The sequence below is a fragment of the Hippopotamus amphibius genome, chromosome 5, assembly GCF_030028045.1.
Source record: "Hippopotamus amphibius kiboko isolate mHipAmp2 chromosome 5, mHipAmp2.hap2, whole genome shotgun sequence".
In the NCBI taxonomy this organism is placed as follows: domain Eukaryota; kingdom Metazoa; phylum Chordata; class Mammalia; order Artiodactyla; family Hippopotamidae; genus Hippopotamus; species Hippopotamus amphibius.
The window spans coordinates 149,049,077-149,071,277 of record NC_080190.1 but is presented as its reverse complement, the minus strand read 5'-3'; the positions used below and the strand labels follow the sequence as shown (position 1 = coordinate 149,071,277).

Genomic DNA, 22,201 nt, shown 5'->3' with positions numbered 1-22,201 from the left:
CTCTCTCTCTCTCTTTCTTTTTCTTTTTATTTTTTTAAGTTCCACGTAGGTGATTCCATGTAATATTTGTCTTTTTTCTATCTGACTTATTTCACTTATCATAATGCCCTCCAGGTCCACCCATGTCATTACAAGTGACAGGGCTTCCTTCTTTTTTTAAGGTTGAGCAATATTTGTGTGTGTGTGTGTAAACTTCTTGATCTATTCATCTACTGACAAACACTTAGGTTGTTTCCATACCCCTGTTATTGTGAATAATGCTGCAGTAAAGATGAGATTATAGATAACTCTTTGAGATAATGATTTCATTTCCTTTGGATATCTATAGCCAGAAGTGGGATTGCTGAATATAAGTATGGTATTTCTGTTTTTAATTTCTTGAGGAACCTCCCTACAGTTTCATAGGGCCTGTACCAGTTTATATTCCCACCAACAATGTACAAGGGTTCCTTTTTCTCCATATCCCCACCAGCATTTGTTATTTCTTGTCTTTTTGTTAATAGCCATTTTAACAGGTGTGAGTGAGGTGATAGCACTTTTTGATGTCACCCTAATGGTGATATTTCAGGGATTTTTTAAAATCTAACTTTTGTAGCCATCATCATCATCCTTAGTGAATTTCATGTATCCAAAAATGAAGGTATAAATCATCCTTGATAGCACTGTATTAGAAGAAAGCATATTAAGTGTATTTCTATAAAAGGCAAAAGTTACATATTTGTACAATACAAAAAATATTTTGCAATGTAGGACTATAGTTGTTATCTCTAATCGATGCACACATAATGCCTAGAGTGATTATAAAGAAAATCAGGCATTGAGCCTAATTGAAATTTAATAGATCCTGTCTTTTATTTTCTGTTGTACTTGAGTGCTTGAGGAATATCTCTGAGTGCACTTATTTTGAGCTTTTAATCTTTTATTCTGGCATGAAGGGACTAACTAAGAAGATTAGAATGCACTATGAACACTGAGGTGACTCAGCTTGTAAACATATATTAAAGTTTTTATTTAAGTTTACAGATAATTGGTTCAAAAGATGTATTAAAACCATGTTAAAACTATTTGAAGACTCTTCAGAGTTTTTTGAGAATACTGTAAGACTCCCTCCTCTGTGGTCCAGAAGCACCCCTTATTGTAGGGGATGGGGGTTGAATACAAAGTTGTCTAAAGCAGGTAGATCCTACAGTTTGAGTCTGAACCAAGGTCTTTGAAAGGATATAGAGATTAATTAGCCATTGAGGCTGGATGCAAAGAGCAGGGTTTTAAGTGAGATACCCATTGTTGAGAAAATACAATTAAAGTCACCTACCAACAAAGCGAATCTTTTCCACACAATGAAGAATGAATCAGTTTTACTATTGAATATGGATTAAATCAGACCATGATGCACATCATAGGCAATCTGCTAAAGAAACTGCAAAAAGAAGAAAATAAATTTAACCCATTTATATAGATAAACAGATATATCATTTCACACATTACTTGTCCTTATCAAAAGAAAAAATAAACTTCTCCTACCTTATGACAAGAAGGAAGTTACATCCTGGAGCCCAGCACCTAGGCTTTAACTCTCAGAAACAGGGCAACAGGGCACCATGTAATTCATGTTCACATGTCAAAGAGATGATTCTCATGGCCTCTAAGAGAGACATTCTTGGGGTACAAAACTGTTAAGAGGTTTATTTAGCTTTTAAAACATTTACATACATCTGAAAGAAACAGAGAAAGCAATCATTTGTAATTGCAAGTTTTCTAAAAGAAATGCTAAAGGGAAATGGGAGCAGAGGAGAGTTGTTTTTCCCTTTTCTTATTAGGGAAATTTTGAAAATTTTTAGATTTATATTTGCACTTATAACTTTTCTTTTTGTGACTATTTTACAGTAAAACTACACTTTTCTAGTTATCTTCATTGTCATTTCTATTTTATTTTGGCAGTTTGCAGTCACCTAAATATACAGTAAGTCCACAGTAAAATACAAAGCAAAGCAGTTGTCAGGAATACAATAAGATGGATTTAAACACTCAGTGCAATATTAGCCTTGAAGGCTAATATTAGTATATTATACCAGTGGTGAATGGTTAAAGCAGGTTTTTGATTAGCAATGGTCAAAATTTTTCTTTCATCATACTTTAATTTTACAAACTGTTGTCACGTCTATATTGCTTATACTTTCAAATGATTAATGATATGAGTATTATTTTGTAGTTTCACATGAAATATTACTTAATTCAGTCCTAAGGAGTAGCTTCATTCTGGAGCCTGAGTCTAAATTTTTAACTAGATGTTTTCCTTCATGGTCCGAATAAATTTCTCATAGTTCTAATCAGTGATGTAAGTAGCATTACATTTACGAGATAATCTGGGTCCTTCAGTAATTATTCATCCTTCCAAATAATTTTTTCCATACAGGAAACACAAAAATACTCAAAACCCATTATCCAGGATCATTATGAGGCACCTATTGAAGTGCATATACTAAACTTCCAGTGTTTAGTCATAAACATACATGACTCTAAGTGTGGTAAATCCTGAGGGCAAACCCATCCTGTGGGCCATTTTTTGCCTGAGTCCAAATCAACAGTTGTAGTATTATAACAGTCAATTAAATCTCCATGATTAATAAACATCCACTTTTTAAACATATATGTGTATATGTATATATATTCTTTTTTAAATTCTTTTCCATTATAGGTTATTACAAGATGTTGAGTATAGTTCCCTGTGCTAGATAGTAGGTCCTTGTTGGCTATCTATTTTATATATAGTAGTATGTATATTTTAATCCAAACTCCTAATTTATTCCTCCCCCCGCCCCTTGGTAACCATAAGCTTGTTTTCTATGTCTGTAAGTCTATTTCTTTCTTGTAAAATAAGTTTATTTGCATTTTTTTAGATTTCACATATAAGTGATATATGATATTTGTCTTCCTCTGTCTATATCTTTTCTAATTATAGTTTTCTCCAGATATATGCCCAGGAATGGCATTGCTGTATCATAGGGTAACTCTATTTTTAGTTTTTTAAGGAACCTCCATACTGTTCTCCATCGTGGCTGCACCAATTTACATTCCCATCAGTGTAAATTCCCCAACAGTGTAGGAGAGTTCCTTTTTCTCCACACCTTCTCCAGCATTTATTTGTAGACTTTTTGATGATGGCCATTCTGACCAGTATGAGGTGATACCACATTGTGGTTTTGATTTGCATTTCTCTAATAGTTAGCAATGTTGAGCATCTTTTCACGTGCATGTTGGCCATCTGTATGTCTTCTTTAGAGAAATGTCTGTTTAGGCCTTATGCATTTTTTGATTTGTTTGTTTGTTTTTTTGATATTGAGCTGCATGAGCTGCTTGTATATTTTGGAGATTAATCCTTTGTCACGTGCTTGTGATTGGTCTGTTCATATTTTCTATTTCTTCCTGCTTCAGTCTTGAAAGGTTGTACTTTTCTAAGAATTTGTCCATTTCTTCCAGGTTGTCTTTTTATCTTGTGTATGGTTTCCTTTGCTGTGCAAAAGTTTTTCAGTTTCATTAGGTTGCATTTGTTTATTTTTGTTTTTATTTCCATTAATTTTGAAGATGGATTAAAAAGGATCTTGCTGTGATTTCTGTCATAGAGTGTTCTGCCTATGTTTTCCTCTAAGAGTTTTATAGTGTCTGGCCTTACATTTAGGTCTTTAATCTTTCTTTTTGTGTATGGTGTTAGGAAGTGCTCTAATTTCATTCTTTTACATGTAGCTGTCCTGTTTTCCCAGCATCACTTATTGAAGAGGCTGTCTTTACTCCATTGTATATTCTTGCCTCCTTTGTCAAAGACAAGGTGACCATATGTGCATGGGTTTATCTCTGGACTTTCTACCCTGTTCCATTGATCTGTATGTCTGTTTTTGTGCCAGTACTGTCCTGATTACTATAGCTTTGTAGTATAGTCTGAAGTCAGGGAGCCTGTTTCTACAGCTCCATTTTTCTTTCTCAAGATTGCTTTGGCTATTCAGGGTCTTTTGTGTTGCCATTTAAATTGTAAAATTTCTTGTTCTAGTTCTATGAAAAATGCCATTGGTAACTTGATAGGGATTTGATTGAGTCTGTACATTGCTTTGGGTAGTATAGTCATTTTCACAATGTTGATTCTTCCTATTCAAGAACATAGTATATCTCTCTCACTCTCTGTATAATCTTTGATTTCTTTCATCAGTGTCTTATAGTTTTTAGCATACAGGTGTTCTTCCTCATTAGATAGGTTTATTCCTAGGTATTTTATTCCTTTTGTTGTGATGGTAAATGGGAGTTTTCCTTAATTTCTCTTTCTGATTTTTTTTTTTTTTTTAGTGTATAGGAATGCAAGAGATTTCTGTGCATTAATTTTGTATCCTGCTATTTTACCAAATTCGTTGAATAGCTCATAGTTTTTGGTGGCATCTTTAGGATTTTCTATGTATAGTAGCATGTTATCTGCAAACAGTGACAGTTTTGCTTTTCCAATCTGGATTCCCTTTATTTCTTTTTCTTCTCTGATTGCTGTGGCTAAAACTTCCAAAACTATGTTGAATATAATAATGGTGACAATGTGCACCCTTGTCTTGTTCCTGATCTTAGAAGAAATGCTTCCAGTTTTTCACCATTAAGAATGATGTTGCCTGTGCATTTGTCATATATGGCCTTTATTATGTTGAGGTAGGTTCCCTCTATGCCCACTTTCTGGAGAGTTTTTATCAAACATGAGTGTTGAATTTTGTCAAAAGCTTATTCTGCATTTATTGAGATTATCATATGTTTTTTTTTTTTCCTTCAATTTGCTGATATGGTGTATCACATTGATTGATTTGTGTATATTGAAGAATCTTTGCATTCCAGGGATAAACCCCACTTGATCATGGTGTATGATCCTTTTAATGTGCTGTTGGCTTATGTTTGCTAGTATTTTGTTGAGGATTTTTGCATCTATGTTTACCAGTGATATTGGCCTGTAATTTTCTTTTTTGGGGGGACATCTTTGTTTGGTTTTTGTATCAGGGTGATGGGGGCCTCATAGAATGAGTTTGGGAATTTTCCTCCTTCTGCTATATTTTGGAAGAGTTTGAGAAGGATAGGTGTTAGGTCTTCTCTAAATGTTTGATAGAATTTGCCTGTGAAACCATCTGGCCCTGGGCTTTTTTTGTTGGAAGATTTTTAATCACAGTTTAATTTTCAGTGCTTGTGATTGGTCTGTTCATATTTTCTATTTCTTCCTGGTTCAGTCTTGAAAGGTTGTACTTTTCTAAGAATTTGTCCATTTCTTCCAGGTTGTCCATTTTATTGGCATATAGTTGCTTGTAGTAGTCTCTCATGATCCTTTGTATTTTTGCGGTGTCCATTGTAACTTCTCCTTTTTCATTTCTGATTCTGTTGATTTGAGCCATCTCCTTTTTTTTTTCCTCATGAGCCTAGCTAATGGTTTATCAGTTTTGTTTATCTTCTTAAAGGACTAGCTTTTAGTTTTATTGATCTTTTCTATTGTTTCCTTCATTTCATTTTCATTTATTTCTGCTCTGATCTTTATGATTTCTTTCCTTCTGCTAACTTTGTTTTTTGTTTGTTTTTTGTTTTTTGTTCTTCTTTCTCTAATTGCTTTAGGTATAAGGTTGGGTTGTTTATTTGAGATTTTCTTGTTTCTTGAGGTTGGAATGTATTGCTATGAACTTCCATCTTAGAACTGCTTTTGCTGCAACCCATAGGTTTTGGGTCATTGTGTTTTCATTGTCATTTATTTCTAGGTATTTTTGATTTCCTCATTGATTTCATCATTGATCTCTTGCTTATTTAGTAGTGTACTGTTTAGCCTCCATGTGTTTGTATATTTTACAGTTTTTTTCCTATAATTGATATCTAGTCTAACTGTTGTGATCAGAAAAGATGATTGATATGATTTTAATTTTCTTAACTTTACTAAGGCTTGATTTGTGACCCAAGATGTGATCTATCCTGGAGAATGTTCCCTGTGCACTTGAGAAGAAAGTATTCTCTTCTTTTTGGATGAAATGTCCTGTAAATATCAATTTAGTCCATCTAATATAATGTGTCATTTAGAGCTTGTGTTTCCTTATTTGATTGCTGTTTGGATGATCTGTCCATTGGTGTAAGTGGGGTGTTAAAGTCCCCTACTATTATTGTGTTAATGTCAAGTTCCCCTTTTATGGCTGTTAGCATTTGCCTTATGTATTGAGATGCTCCTATATTGGGTGCATAAATATCTATAATTGTTATATCTTCTTCTTGGATTGAGGCCTTGATCATTATGTAGTGTCCTTCCTTGTCTCTTGTAACAGTCTTTATTTTAAAGTCTATTTTGTCTCATCTGAGTATTGCTACTCCAGCTTTCTTTTGATTTCCATTTGCATGGAATATCTTTTTCCATCCCTTTCCTTTCAGTCTGTATGTGTCCCTAGTTCTGAAGTGGGTCTCTTGTAGGCAGCATATATATGGGTCTTGTTTTTGTATCCATCCAGCCAGTCTGTGTCTTTTGGTTAGAGCATTTGATCCATTTGAATTTAAGGTAATTATCAATATGTATGTTCCTATTACCATTTTCTTAATTGTTTTAGGTTTGTTTTTGTAGCTCTTTTCCTTCTCTTGTGTTTCCTGCCTAGAGAAGTTCCTTATCATTTGTTGTTAATCTGGTTTGATGGTGCTGAATTCTCTTAACTTTTGCTTGTGTGTGAAGCTTTTTATTTCTCCATTGAATCTGAATGAGATTCTTGCTGGGTAGATTAATCTTGGTTGTAGGTTTCTCCCTTTCATCACTTTAAATATATCCTGCCACTCCTTTCTGGCCTCCAGAGTTTCTGCTGAAAGATGAACCATTAACCTTATAGGGATTCCCTTGTATGTTATTTGTTGCTTTTTCTGTGCTGCTTTTAATATTTTTTCTTTGTATTTAATTTTTGATAATTTGATCAATATGTGTCTCAGCATGTTTCTCCTTGGGTTTATCCTATATGGGACTCTCTGTGCTTCTTGGACTTGATTGACTATTTCTTTTCCTATGTTAGGGAAGTTTTCAACTCTAACCTCTTTGAATATTTTCTCAGACCCTTTCTTTTTCTCTTCTTTGGGACCCCTATAATTTGAATGTTTGTGTGTTTAATGTTGTCCCAGAAGTCTCTAAGACTGTTCTCAATTCTTTTCATTCTTTTTTCTTTATTCTGCTCTGGGAGAGTTATTTCACCATTCTGACTTCCAGGTCACTTATCCGTTCTTTTGCTTCAGTTATTCTGCTATTGATTCCTTCTAGCGTATTTTTAATTTCAGTTATTGTGTTGTTCATCACTGTTTGTTTGCTCTTTAGTTCTTCTAGGTCCTTGAGAAACATTTCTTGTATTTTCTCCATCTATGCTTCCATTCTATTTCTGAGATCTTGAATCATCTTTACTATCATTATTCTGAATTCTTTTTCTGGTAGATTGCCTATCTCGTCTTCATTTGTTTGGTCTTCTGGGTTTTTACTTTGTTCCTTCATCTGCTGCATCTTTATCTGTCTTCTCGTTTTGTTTAACTTACTGTGTTTGGGGTCTCCTTTCCTCAGGCTGCAGGGTCATAGTTCCTCTTACTTCTGTTGTCTGTCCCCAGTGGGGAGATTGGTCCAGTGGTTTGTGTAGGCTTCCTGATTTGGGGGGGCGGGGGGGGGACTGGTTCCTGTGTTCTGCTGGGTAGAGCTAGATCTTGTCCTTCTGATGAGCAGGGCCTTGTCCGGTGGTGTGCTTTGGGGTGTCTCTGACCTTAGTATAACTTTAGGCAGCCTGTCTGGTACTGGGTGGGGTTGTGTTCCTGTCTTGCTAGTTGTTTGACATGAGGCATACAGCACTGGAGCTTGCTGGCTTTTGGGTTGAGCTGTATCTTATTGTTGAGATGGAGACCTCTGGGAGAGCTCTCACCAATTAACATTCCATGGGTCCAGGACTTCTCGAGTGGTCCAATGTCCTGGACTCAGCTCTCCCACCTCAGAGGCCCAAGTGTGACCCCCAGCTGGGGCACCAAGACCCTACAAGCTTTTTGGAAGTCCGAGGTTCCCTGCCAACTTTCAGTAGGTCTGTTGGAGCTGTTCCACAGGTAGTCTTCTTGATGTATTTGTGGGGAGGAAGGTGATCTCCATATCTTACTCCTCCACCATCTTAAAGGTTCCCTCTGTGGGGTGGTTTTTAAGTGCTAGGGTGAGCTAGTAGAAAAGTACTGGAAAACTTTAGGTGGGAGATTAGTCAGTGTTAACAGGCCATTTGTGTTTGCTAATAGTTACTTAACAAAGGTGGGCTCTACACTTCCGCAGAGTCAGGAAAACAGGAGTGCTATCTCCTTTGGTGATTTTGTTTCAAGAAGATGGCTTCCAAGTCCTAGAGAGAGACATTCCTGGTTGTAGAAGATTTACATCTCAAAGGGCAGAGAAAGAATTTACAATTGCAAGTTTTCTAAAGTAAATTCCCTTAAGAAAAGTTAGGGCCAGAACCTATAGTCAGGATGATACTCCTGCAAAGTTTAGTTAAGCCAAGGTTAATGTTAAGGCTGTCTTGGTCATTGGGAGTACTATTTAGAGCTGTTTGGAAGTAGTGATTGTGGGAAACATTAATGAGGGTACAGAAAGAAAAGTAGTATAATAAATAACATGTTTGTTTTTTAATGAAATGGGATTCTTAAAATATTTCAAATAATACTGCTGTGAACAGGACAGCAAAGCTTTTCATGAGAATCGTAGCTTGCTAGAATACCTTTGTTCAGTTAAGTTCAATGCCATTATCAGTTGTTCTGGAAAATTTGTTTCCAATTCTTGTTAGGAACCACTGTCGAGTCCTTCTGAGATCTGGCTTCACTTAGCAAACATGATTCACCTGGGTTTTCCTTTCACTTTGATAGCAATATGGATGATTAGCAGCCCTTGAAATAGTTCTTCCAGCTCAGGAAGAGCCTATCTTTCCTCTAGAACACTTTTATGTAATCAGAATATTCTAATCAATAGAGGTGACATACTTCTTCCAGTGGGTCCTTCAAGGTCCCTAAAACTTTATGTCTCAGGGCTTCTAGGGAAGAAAGAGGCCCTTTGAAATATTGAACATGATCATGAGAGGATTCACTTAAATTGGGCACAGGACATAATCTCTGCCCCAAATTCATAGGTCTGCAAATATAAGTTCAAAGGGAAAAATAGGATGCTTGCCTGCAAGGGCTGCTCCAATTTTCAACAAGGCTAGAAGTGAAAGTTTAGGCCATTTTAATCTAATATATTGTTGAATCTTAGTGAATGGGTTTGATTCATCTTCTGGGAATCTATAAACATTTGCAAAATTACTGGATGACAGTGGGAGTTAGATGATGTCCTCTCTCTGGTTCATTATGCTCTAGTATCCAAGACATAGAACATATGTGTGTTAAGAGAGACTTTACCACTTCCTGAGTATTGGCTTGTGAAGAGGGAAAGACTTCAGACCATCCAGACATCGTATACACCATAACTGGACAAAACCTCTTACTTTCTGCAAGGCACTAATTCTATGAAATGCAAATGTAACCAAGTTTCTGGTAACTTTGGAAAAATTTCCTATACCATACCTTGGGAGTGACCTATAAATAGTTCTGCTGACAGATTGCTCATCTCTTAAATATGTTTTGAATAACTTCACCTTTTAGGTAATTATGCTAAGAATCTAGTGCCTTTAAAGTCCCTCTTTTTCTTAGATAATTATGGTGGTAACACATTATGAACCAAGCAAATAAGGACTTTTCTATAAAAATGATTTTGTTGGATAATTCCCATAGTTCAATCAAATTTCTTCTAGCCCTCTTTTCAATCCATTTGTACATTTCCTTTTTTGAAGCATATATTTGGAAGTTAACAAAAATTGCTTGTTGTGTTAAATGTGAGGCTTCTAAGTTTGAAATCTGCCACATTTTAACAGTGGCTTTTACGGATCTGTCAGCAAAATCATTGCCTTTAGAAGTTTTTATTCTGCCCTGCGTGAGCTCTACAATGGATTACTGATCTGAGCAGGCAGTTGTACAGCCTTTAAAAAAATCAGCTGTCAATTTTTCATGAGATATTTTACTTCCCCTCAAAGTAGAGAATCCTCTAATTTTCTAAATTTGCTCCTTTGCATGACAGACACAAACACATATTTTATAGATCTTTATATCTATATATATATTTATATATCCAATATATATCTATATCTATGTTTATATATCTAATATATATCTGTATATCTATATATATCTATATATATGTCTTTAAAATATGTGTCTATGTGTGTATGTATACATATATTTATACATATCAAGAATTACAATTCTTGTTACGGTTATTGACTAGGCTGCTTGTGCCAACTTAATTCTAGGCAAAATATAACCTTCCAAAATTTTGTAACAAGTCACCATAGCATATGAAACCTTAAGTTGGTCACTTTTATCCTGAGTACATGACCAATTAGCTAATATTATTAAAAGAGCATTAGGAACAAGAATATTAGTTAAAACATGTCAGGGCTTAGTGTTTCTTCTTTTACCATTGTACAATCATGATCATCTATTTGATCAGGATCTGGTTAAAAAACAAACAGGATTTAGGAGATTGCATCTTCCAGATACAATGTTAGGATTGAGTAATAATGCTTATTCATAACTAGTCTGATGCCATGCCCACAAATTCTGGATCTTATGTACTTGTAAGATAGCTGTCACAACATTAAGGCATGCAAATAATTGCAGTGACCAGAGGTAAGGGCCTAAGCCTTTTTAAAGATGTGTCTGCTGCTGTCACAACAGCCCAGTATCCACAGTGCCGTTGGCTCCAGAAGAACTGAGACACATATTGTTAAGGTATGGTCTCATCCCAACTTTTGAGTTCAAAATGCAAAAGTAGTACTTTTATTTTAATGATAAAACAAGAAGCGTTTTTCAAAATCAGGAATCCCCAAAGCTGAGATGATAGCCAATTTTAGTTCAAAATCCTCTTTAGATACTACAGAATAAATCAGAGGATCTGAGCAATTTTCACACAATTGCCCCATTAAAGGTTTTTCTTCCCTGCAAAAGCTAGAATTCACTATCAACAATATCCTACCAGTCCCCAAAATGGTCTAAGTTGTTTTTTGTAATATGGCATTTAATCTGCAAAATGAGATGACCCTATATTGTAACACCTGAGGGCCCTCAGCATCAATATATGCCCTTAATATACCTCAGTTTGGCAATATTGCATTTTATCCAGTGAAGTTTTATGTCCTTGTGAAGGGGGAAATTGTAACAAAGCCAAAGCATCAGTTTTGCATTACTCTTTAGTTTTTGATGCTACCAGCAAACCATCTATATACTGAATGCTTATAAATCCTTCTGGTGGAAGAATTTCCCCTAAGTTTTCTCTAAATGGCTAAAGAAATAGTAGGAGAGTACTGAAACTCTTGAGGAATCCTTTGCCATAAATACTGGGCTTCCTTCATAAGTAAAAACAAACAATATAAACCTGCTTAGATTAGAGGAACAGCAAAAAAAGCAGAGCACAGGTAAATTGGAGAAAAACTTCGTAGAGGGTAGTACCAATGTTATAATAGTTATAGTATTAGGAACTGTAGGTATCACTGGAACGATGGATTCATTTACTTCTTTAATGTATTGTATTAAGGTCAACCATCTTTATCAAATTTATCTTCCTTCTTTGCTGGTAATTTGGCAGTATTAATAATACAGGGTGAATGTCCTTTTATAATTATCCTTTGATTTTCTAATTCTTTTTATAACTGGTTTTATTTCTTGTAATTGAGCTCTCAGCAAAGGCTATTGTTTGATACATGGTCATGGCCTATGCTTTTGATAAGCTATTTCTATTGGTTCTGCATCTCAGATTAAACCAGTATTACTATCCCACGGCCCAAAGTAGTGCATTGCTTTATTTCTGCTCAGGGTACTTTTCCAGCATGGTGTGACACTGTCACTCGCTGCTACATTTCTTTTCTTTCAGAAGGCACACCATAACTAAATAAGACATTTTTTTCCCAGGACATTAAACAGATACTCCATATGGAGTATACAATATGGTAGTTTTAATTTGCACAGGAGATCTCTCTGCAATAGGTTTATAGGAGAATCAGGAGAAAGTAAGAAAACATGTTCCTCAGTCACAAGATCTATTCATGTGGGAACCACAGCAGAAAAGAACACATGCCAACAACCTGAACTGGTCTATCACCAGATGGAAGGTGAGGGATTTCTGGGGCATTTTCAGAATAAGTAGCACCAGTATCTATCAGAAAAAGCAAGGATTTGTTAGCCTTAGGGAAAGTTATTCAAACATAAATTTCCTCAGCTCCTACTACTGAGATTCCCTCAATCTGTCAGTTGTAAACCATTTGACAATTATTCCCTAGCTTTCAGGGCTTTCCTCATTCCCTTATTTCTGCAATTTCTGCATCTTCTGAAATTTTTTTTTCTCCAATCTCTTATCTGAAGTCCCAATTTCTTGGAATAATGACATATGGTTTTCTCTTCTTTGCTGCCTTCACAAGTTGGCCTGAGTAAAAGTTATTTCCTCTAGTACACAGTATTAACTGAACAGTTAACACAGCAGTTTTTAACTTCTTTTCTTCTTTGTATTTTTCTAGATTGTTCCCCAGCTGAGTAGTTGCTGCTAAGATTTGAGTAGTGATCTGTCCTAGCCAATCTTCTACCTTTCTCCTAATTTGAGTTTGGATAACCAGCAATAGAGCCAAGGCAAAGGATAGGACCAGGGGACAATTTTTATCTGCCTTTGGATCCAGGCCAGTAAATTTTGAGAAGCTTTCAAAAAATTGCTTATAAAATATAATGGGGCACTCACCTGATTTCTGGATACAACACTACAATTTCTCCCAGTTCATCTTTAGAGGAAAGACTATGAACAGTCTCTTTTGATGGGTCACCCAAGCCCTTGGTTCTTCCACAGTTGTGAAGGGTGGTAGATAACTGCTACTCCTTGATAGGTGGGTCATCTTCTGATCCCCAATGGGCTTGCTCCATCAAATGAGCAAAGTCCACTGGTTGCAGAATTCCTCACAGTAGCTTGTGCACATCCCCAAGTGTGGGTCTGTAAATTGAAAACACACTGTAGAACTTCTGCAAACTTCTGGAAGACAGGAAAAGAAGCTTTCATATGAATAGTATCAGCTGGCAAGGAGGCTGGGTATCTTCTCAATGACATCAGCTTCACTGATGATCAAATTAGAGCTGATTTTCCACACATTGTGACAAAGAAAAAAATGGTAGAATTATATGACTATTTAGCTTCTTTCTTATGTTGGTATATTTATCAACCTAATACTTATTTTTTTCTTTTGTTTTTGTTTTCCAAGTAACTAGTGAAACTACTTTACATCCTGTCACCTTCATATAGGGACAGAATATTTTACTCAAGTTCTCAACTCTTCCCTAAATATATCTCCTTATAATTTCTGCTTTCCTAGATGCATGGTGTATGGATGATAAGAGACTCCTGAAGGTAGACTCTATGCTAAGACAGAGTGGACTCAGAGCTAGTATATGAGGCTTTCAAGTCTGTGTTCTCATACAGGGCAGGTAATTCAGTACTAGCTAAAGAAGTTGTGCCATCACCCTTCTTTGTAGGGAAATTTACTGACACAGGGAACCACGTATCTAAAAGATCATCACTTCCCTCTTCCCAGGAGTCTATTTGAAGCAAGAAGAATAAAGAGATGCAAGGGTAGCACAGGGGGCAGAAACAGCAAAGAAAGGAAGAAGAGGGCTCTGTGAAGGAGAAAGTACCTTTAATTCTCAAATTTCTTTTTCCATTCTTCTCAGTCTTTCCTTCTGGCTATCCAAATCATTTTTAACTTAACTCTTAGAATGATATCCATTCAGTAAATACCAGTAATTAATTTGCTTATAATGTGGCCCTCCTAAATCCCTCATAAATCTTGAAAGACTGTATTCTCATAAGTATTCCAAATGTGACAGAGATAGTAGCTGTTTAAGAACAGCAGGCAACATTCCTGGCTTCCCATATTTTTCCATCATCAAAGCTAATCATGATCCTGAAGGGATTTTAGAGCCCAATTTATCCATGCTTACTCAATAGTAAAATCTTAAATTTGCAGAGGGTGGTTCATCTAGTTAATATTCCAAAAGAGCAGAGCACTAGAAGGGAGACTTTTTATAATTCAGGGTCTCTTATCCTACTGTTGTGTGGCCATAAGAACTTCAGCTGGTCCACTTAATTCTGGAACTGCCATTTGTATCCCATCCTCATCACCAAATTGTTGGAGAAATAGAATTAACAATAAAATCTCCTGCCAACCCAGTTAAGCCTCTTCACAAAATGTAGAAAGAATGAAACAGTTTCAATATTGAATAAGCATTAAACCAGACTGTGATGGACATCATAGGCAATCTGCTAAAGAGATTGCAAAGAGAACTAAATCTCACCCTTTATATATCAGGCATATACAATCCGTTTATATACATGTTAATTGTCCTTATCAAAAGGGAAATAGAACTTCTCCTATCTTTATGACAAGCAGGAAGTTAACATCACAGAGCTTAAACTCCCACAGAAACAGGGAGACAGGGTGACATTTTCCTTGATGTTCACATTTCAAAGAGGTAACACTAAGGCCTCCAAGAAAGACATTTATGTAATGCAAAAATTGACAAGAGGCTTATTTAGCTTAAAAGATTTTACATTCATCTGTAAGAAACATTATCATTTATAATTTCAAGTTTTCTAAAAAGAAATGCTAAAGAGAAAGGGGGATATTTCTTTATCTTCTAATATCAGGGAAATTTTTAATTTAATCCTTTTTTTTTTTTTTTTAGATTTATATCTACCCTTATATCACCAGTGTGTTGGGAACCAGATAGAATCACAGACAATAGGAGAACAATTTGGCAACAGAACAACTAGTCTACGTGTGTTATCTGTCCTTTATGAACTGACAGAATTATATGTGCTAGAGGTTTTGGGCTGGTAAAAAGAGTTCAGGACTGAGATGGATATAAGAATATATAATAAAGATGAATAATTTAATCTCATAAAAAAGCATCTTTTCATATTCACTATGAGATAGATTGCTGGCATATTTGATATGGTTTAGTTGATATACATCCTAGAGTTTTAAGCTCTCACGCCCATTTCATAATGGATTTACTTTATTTTCTTTCATGTCTTTGAGCTTGAGTCCTCACTCTTGATCGTAAACCTGTCTCTTTACCATAGCTCAAAAGACTAGTACTTCTGAACTTATCAATTTGAAAATTGAAAATTCACTTGTCACGAAGTTTTCAATTGATAATGCGTATGTGTGTGTATATGAATACATACAGATATACACATATATTACAAAGGAAAATGTTTGTGTGTGTATCTTTTACATTATAATAATCTTAAATTTGCTTTGGCAGGAACAAAGTGAATATAGTCTAAAATTCTATAATATCTTAGAGTGTCTTTATATCTCACACTATTCCTCAATATTATGCACAGTCCCATGATTAAATCATAATATTTAACTGGGTCCATTTGTGATAGATTCCCATAAATTCTGTAACACTGGACACTGATGGCATAGCTGTATTGCTAATGCAATCTGCTGGTCATGTTTTATAGTTTTGGTGGCTGACAAGTGAGCAGGACATTCTGTGCCATGGTTGATTCAAGGATAAGGTCCTCCATGTTGCCCTTTACTGGTCTAATTACAGTATAACCTCCATCCAGAACACTGCTCTCTTAGGGTGCCCTTTTTTATTAGGAAGGGAAACTTTATACCTTCTTTCCTCATGTAATTCTTCAGAAATCTTAATGGTTTTAACAATAAAGTAGGTAAACATTAAGAATTTCTTCTTTTAAAAACCTATTTTTTTAGTATGTAACTTAGAATTCCCCATCATTTTGGTTATTTTACTCAGCGGTGAATCCTTTTTTTTTTTCCTCTTGGTATTCTTAACAGGCTTTTCCCCTCAAGGTCTTACTTACTCATTTGCTTTCCTCCTTTATATGACCCTTGGCTTCCATTCAAATATGTGACTGAAACATTATTAATGACAGAAGAAACATTAAGTAATTTCCCTTGTTAGGGTTATAAAATTGAGCATTACTGAATGAGATTATTAATGTATAGATTCAGTGATGCCATATTCTTTAAAATAAAATTATTTCCAGTAAAACATACATGACATGGCTAGCCTGACATCAGTATTGCAAAGTCTTATATTATACTCCTTGCCATTTTATTGTTTTGTACAGTATTTAAATATTTTTCACAATGTTTCTTTAGGGCAAAGTTCTGTGAAACTTGAAAGGTTAAAATGTAAAACGTTCCTGGTGTTAAAATAACAAGTTAAAGATTTTTATGCATTCTTTTTTCTTTTCAGTTCAAAAAGAAGTATAAGATTTTCAATGATCTAAAATTTAGTATCTTGCCTGAGGGATATGAAAGATCTAACCATTTACACACATAAAATAGTACTTGTGTATAATAAACTATGATCACTAAATTGTGTGGTTTATTCTATTATATCAGCACAGTCTTATAAGTTTATCTGACAGTTTTTGTTTCTAACCAAAAAAGTACTGAGAAACACGTCTCATAATTAGCATACAGAGAGTTTTTAATAATCCATTTCTCCTTTGTCTGTCCATCTCTTTATAGGCTGACTGGAAGCTTCGTGCCAGACTTGATAGTAAGCATGAGTAGCCAAATGTGGCTGCATCTTCAAACAGATGAAAGTGTCGGATCTGTTGGCTTCAAGGTCAACTACAAAGGTAATGATAAATTGCTACTATGGGAGATATCTTAATAATACCAGAGAATACTTTAAATTCAAGTTTAATTATATCCATAAAATAAAAGTTTCCCAGACAAGCAAGAATATATTTCAACAAATACTTTCTTCTTTAAATTAACTATAAATGTTGATATCACTTTTCTTTAAGTAAATTTTTTTTTTTTTTTTTTACTGTGTATATTTTGCATACCTCAGCTCTCCCTCAGTCGACTATACATGCCTATGCTTTAGTCACTCTGGACTCCTAGCCTTTTACAGAATAGACAATGTGATTTTATAAACTTTATACAAATTGCCTAGCGAAAAACCTGCTAATTATTAAATTCTTAAATACAAAGTAAAGGACTTAATTCCTTAAGGAATCCAGGGTATCTATTATTTTTATTTTTATTTTGTAATTCATCAGTGAATCTCTCAGATCAAATACATAGTATTAGTGTTCAGATTATCACCTCCTATGTAAATGACAGATCACAAATGTGTTAAATTGCTACTGCCCATCCCAATATTGATAGTTTTGAAGATTAATGATGAATTACATGTGTATAATCCAATCTTTTGTTTTAGTTCCATTTATAAGAGATAGATGCAAACACTGTGAAATCATGAATATTTTTGGCACGTGATTAACTGTTTTAAAGTCAAATAGAGACAATGGATATACAGGTATACACACAAAATACATATTAGAAATGCAGTTTTGAAATTCTGACTGAAAATATGTATGTTATTGAGTTCAATTAAATTCTATGCTTTAAAAGATAAAACTGTGAAAGAGACCATCAGAATGTTATGCTGCTTGAATTTATTTTTTCTATTGTAAAAAATTATTATTCTCTATCTTAAGCAATAGATTATTAAGTAGACAGAATTTTCTTACTTGCATAATAATAATTTTTAAACAAACTTTATTTTTTCAGACATTGGCTTGCCATACCTTTGTACCGAACACAGGGAAATGAATGCATGATGTTGTCAGAGAGGACACATGCATTCTGTGTTTTTAACTTGAGACTAAATTTGGTACTATATTAATTTGAATAGTTCAGGAAATCTCTATAAATGTCAGTTTAAAAAAATAAAAAAGGTTAGCCTGATTATAATTTTAAATATATTCTTCCTCAGTTTAAAACCCACATCTATACCCCATAAATAAAACAAAGTTACAAAGTTTAAACAATGGTCAGCTTCTGTTGCAAGTATCTATGTCATGATTGTTCTCCTTCTCCTAATTTTTCCTCTGTAAATTGTATTCCTCTTGGTTTTATTATTTTCTTCATCCTATGAAGTTACCTGTTAGAAAGTCTGGAATGATTTAAATCTTACAAACTGTACTGATCATTAATGACAGTTCTTCAGCAAAGAACACAGATATTAAAGCTCACAAACAGTTTAGAGCAGCAGGGGAGTTCTATGGATATTTACAACACTCTCCACTCCACTGCAGTTCAAGAGCTAGAAGTACTTGTAAAGTAGCACAATTAAACATTATTTTGTTTTGTTTTCTGCTCAGTTTTCAACAAATAATTTAAAAATATATGTACTGCCTAAGGATCTGCTATGTGCCAGCTACTGAATGAGTTGTTGAATATAGAAAGAACAGCCAGGGACTTCCCTGGCAGTATAGTGTTTAAGACTCCATGTTCCACTTCAGGGGCACAGGTTGGATCCCTGATTGGGGAATTAAGATAAAATCCTGCTTGCCACAAGATGTGGCAAAACAAACAAACAAACAAAACAAACAAAACCAAAAAAAACCCCACAAAACCAAACAAAGAAGAAAAATAAAAACAACCAAAACAAACAAAAACAACAACAATAAAACAGAACAGCCAGATATTTTTCTTTTCTCTCTTGGGGAGATCATAATATAGTGACAGAGAAAAATATATTCAACTATCCATATACAACTATCCACCAAAATGAGATGTTTGAAACAAACCCAGGAGATTCTTAATGAATAATGCCCTTATTCTCCCTCCCTTCAATCTGTTCTCTCCAGTCTAACCTCCATGTTGCTAAGCGCCATCTCCCAGCAACAGTGAGGTGATCATATTACATTCCAGCTTAAAATGTTTCCAAACTTTTTATTACCTACAGATAAAGTCCAGAACCTCCACAGATCTTATCTTCTAGCTTTTATTCTCCCTACAATCCAGTTTTACAAAATGATCCATAATTCTCTGAACCCAGCAAGTTGTTTCACACTTCTCCTTACACTCAGTAAATTCTATCTGGTTCCATATTCTATTTTTAACTCAGCATCACATCACTTATCCTTTGAGACAAAGTTCAAATATTTCTTCATCTGTGAAGCCTTCCTTAATTCCAGCCATCACAAAAGAATACTTCCTTTGTTTTATAAATGCTTTGTCATATATACTACATAACCAGATGAAATGCATCATATTCATCTTATTTCCATTAGCAACCCCCTGATATGTCATCATAGATAATTTATGCTTATTTGTTTAATAAAGCTGCACAAATGAATTGATCTGTATAATATGATGTAATACAGGGTAATGTATGTCCTCAAAAGTTTAGTTTTCTTACTGTAAAAATCATGTTTCTGCATCCTCCATAATTTAATACCTGAGCCCAAATTTGAAGCAGGGTTCATTTTGAGAAGTTTCAAATTTTGATGTGCAGGTACCTGTAGCAGCTTCACCTACTAAAAATAATGTTCATAATTACCATGCTCTCTGTTGAGTAGTGTGTTGGTTCTAAATGGAACACCTGCTAAAAAAACTTTCCAGATTTGATCTAAAGACATCTTTTTTTTTTTTTTTTTGGTCATCTATAGGTTTTGCATGAGATAGTATTAAATGTAGATCTCCTGTGAATTAAACGTGCATTTTATTGTACATTTTGTCTTTGAGAGTGAGAGAGAACTGAGCTGTAAAACCACTTGGTCATTTTTACTCAAAGGTAAATATTTAGGAAATTTAATTTTTTTTTCTGTGGCTATAAGTCTCTTCATACCTCTTCCTGGATTAATGTTGGTCTTTTATATTTCGTTAGAAATTTTTCTAGAATATAGATAATAGTTTTCAAATATATTGACATTCCATACATAGTTTATCTTTTAAAAACTTTTTCTAAAAAAATTAGTAAATATATCTTATCCAAATTATTTATGGCGTAAATTAATTCCAAAGAGTAAATTTTTTTCTGTCTCTTTTTGCCAGCATCTGCTTTTTTGCTTGCCCAGCAGTCCTTCCACTTTCTTCTAATAGCTGAACTACTTTAGGTTTCGATGAACTTTATCTCTTCCAATCCTGTATGGCTCTATAGGTTTGGGCTGAACTAATCAGAATTCCTTTTGATACAGTTATCAGTCTAGGATCTGGGGCAATTGATATAGATTCCAGGTGAAAGAAAATCTCTTTTCTGAGGTTATATACTCTTAAGGGTCATTTAACTTGGTGCCTACTGGTGGCCAGCTTTTGTTGCCGGCAGAACCAGGAGAGGGAAAGAATGAAAAACAGTATTGTAGAAAAAATTGAAACTCCTAAGTGCCTGAAGGGAATACTAGACCTTGGTTTTCAATTGTATAAGGCTATAAACTTTTCCTTCTTTAAGCCATGTTGAGTTCAGTTTATGTCATTTATAGCTAATTATACCCTGATAACACACTTGCCATCTCTTTGTTGTTTAATTCTTTCAACATAGAAAAATGGGAAGATCTGTATTACAGTTCAATGCTTGCAAAATGAGATATATTTCTTTCTTTTTCTTTCTTTATTTTAAATTTTTTTAGGGTTGAAAAACACCATAGATGGGTCCCAGGGAGAACGTGTACTCATAGAAAGGAACAGTTATATTTGAGAAAGTAAAATTCTATACATTCTTTACTTTTTCTCAGGAAAGAAAACATAGCAATATTAGAGTTCTGCGATCACCTTCTACTAACAGTATACATCCATAGTGGGCAAAATTCTTTGTTAATCCTAGGACCTGCACCTTAATGCCATTATTTTTGAATTAAGTTTTGGTCCCAGGCTTGTTTGTTTTTTTATTCTTAAATCATATCTTGAGATTGATTGAAATGTTTTAAAAATAGCATCAACTCCTTGGTTCTTACATGACTAATCATGACACTGAGACATAATCTTGTTGTTATCATTGAAATCATGTTGTAAGGTAATGGAAAAAATATGTAAAATCATTTTGATTATTTTCTCTGCCTTAAGATTTCTGTTATGAGTAGTTCAAAAATTGACCCATCTATATACAGTCAGTTGATTTTTCTAAAAAGGTACTAAAGAATTCAACAGGGAAAGGATATTCTTTTTTTTTATGAGTAATACTGAAACAATTGGATACCCATGTGCCAAAAACAAACAAAAAAACTCAAGCGTCCCTTAACTCACACAATATACAGAAATTAACTTGAAATGGACTATAGACCTAAATATAAGAGCTAAAACTACAAAACTTTTGGAAACAAAACAACAACAACAAAAAAAACAAAAACAAAAATGAAAAGAAAAACATAGTTATCTTGGCTTAGGGGAAGTTTTATTAGCTAGCAGACTAAAAACATATTATATGTTATGGACTAAATGTTTGTGTCCCCCAAAATTCATATGTTGAAGCCTTAACCCCTAATGTGATGGTATTTGGAGGTAGAGCATTTAAGGAGGTAATTAGACTTAGATGAGGTCATGAAAGGGGGACCTACATGATGGATTAGTGCCCTATAAGAAGAGACACCAGGGAGCCTGCTATTTCTCCTCAAGTACTCACAGTGAGAAAAGGCCCTGTGAGTGTACAGAGAGAAACACTTGTCTGTAAGCCAGGAAGAGAATCCTCACCAGAATCTCACCATGCTGGCACCCTGATCTTGAGCATCCCAATAGGGGACTTGTATCCAGAATATATAATAAATTTTAATAACTCATTAATCTGGTAAAGAAAATAATCCAGTTTAAAATCAGTAAGAGAACTGGCTAGCCACTTGAGCAAAGAAGAGATACAGATGGCTAAAAAGCATTTGGAAAAAAATGTTCAACATCATCATCATTAAGGCAGTGCAAATTAAAACCAAAAGGAGATACCACTACATACCCACTAGAATAATGAAGATTAAAATGAACTGACCTGGCAAGGAAGTGGAATAACTAGATTTCACAAACGCTGTTGGTAGGAACATAAAATGTTATGACCACTTTTGAAAACAGTTTGAGAAATTCTTAAAGTTGAACACATGCCTACCATACAGCTCAGCCATTTCACTCCCTAGATATTTTCCCAAGAGAAATGAAAGCAAATGTCTATACAAAGAGTTGTATCGGTATACATAGAATATATATTTTTAAAAATTTTCCCAAACTGGAAGAAATCTGAATATTTATAAGTGAGTATATAAACAAAATGGGGTATGACCATACAATGGAATACTACT

General features: G+C 34.5%; 1 protein-coding gene across 2 annotated transcripts in view; it reads left to right on the top strand.

The window, feature by feature from the left end:
* Positions 1-22,201, top strand: part of CSMD3 (CUB and Sushi multiple domains 3) — a 1,219,369-nt gene that overhangs the window by 668,773 nt on the left and 528,395 nt on the right. For both annotated transcript variants that reach the window (XM_057736100.1, XM_057736099.1), the window contains one exon: positions 16,656-16,768. In XM_057736100.1, coding sequence (XP_057592083.1) covers positions 16,656-16,768 — 113 coding nt within the window. The remainder of the gene's footprint in view (positions 1-16,655; positions 16,769-22,201) is intronic.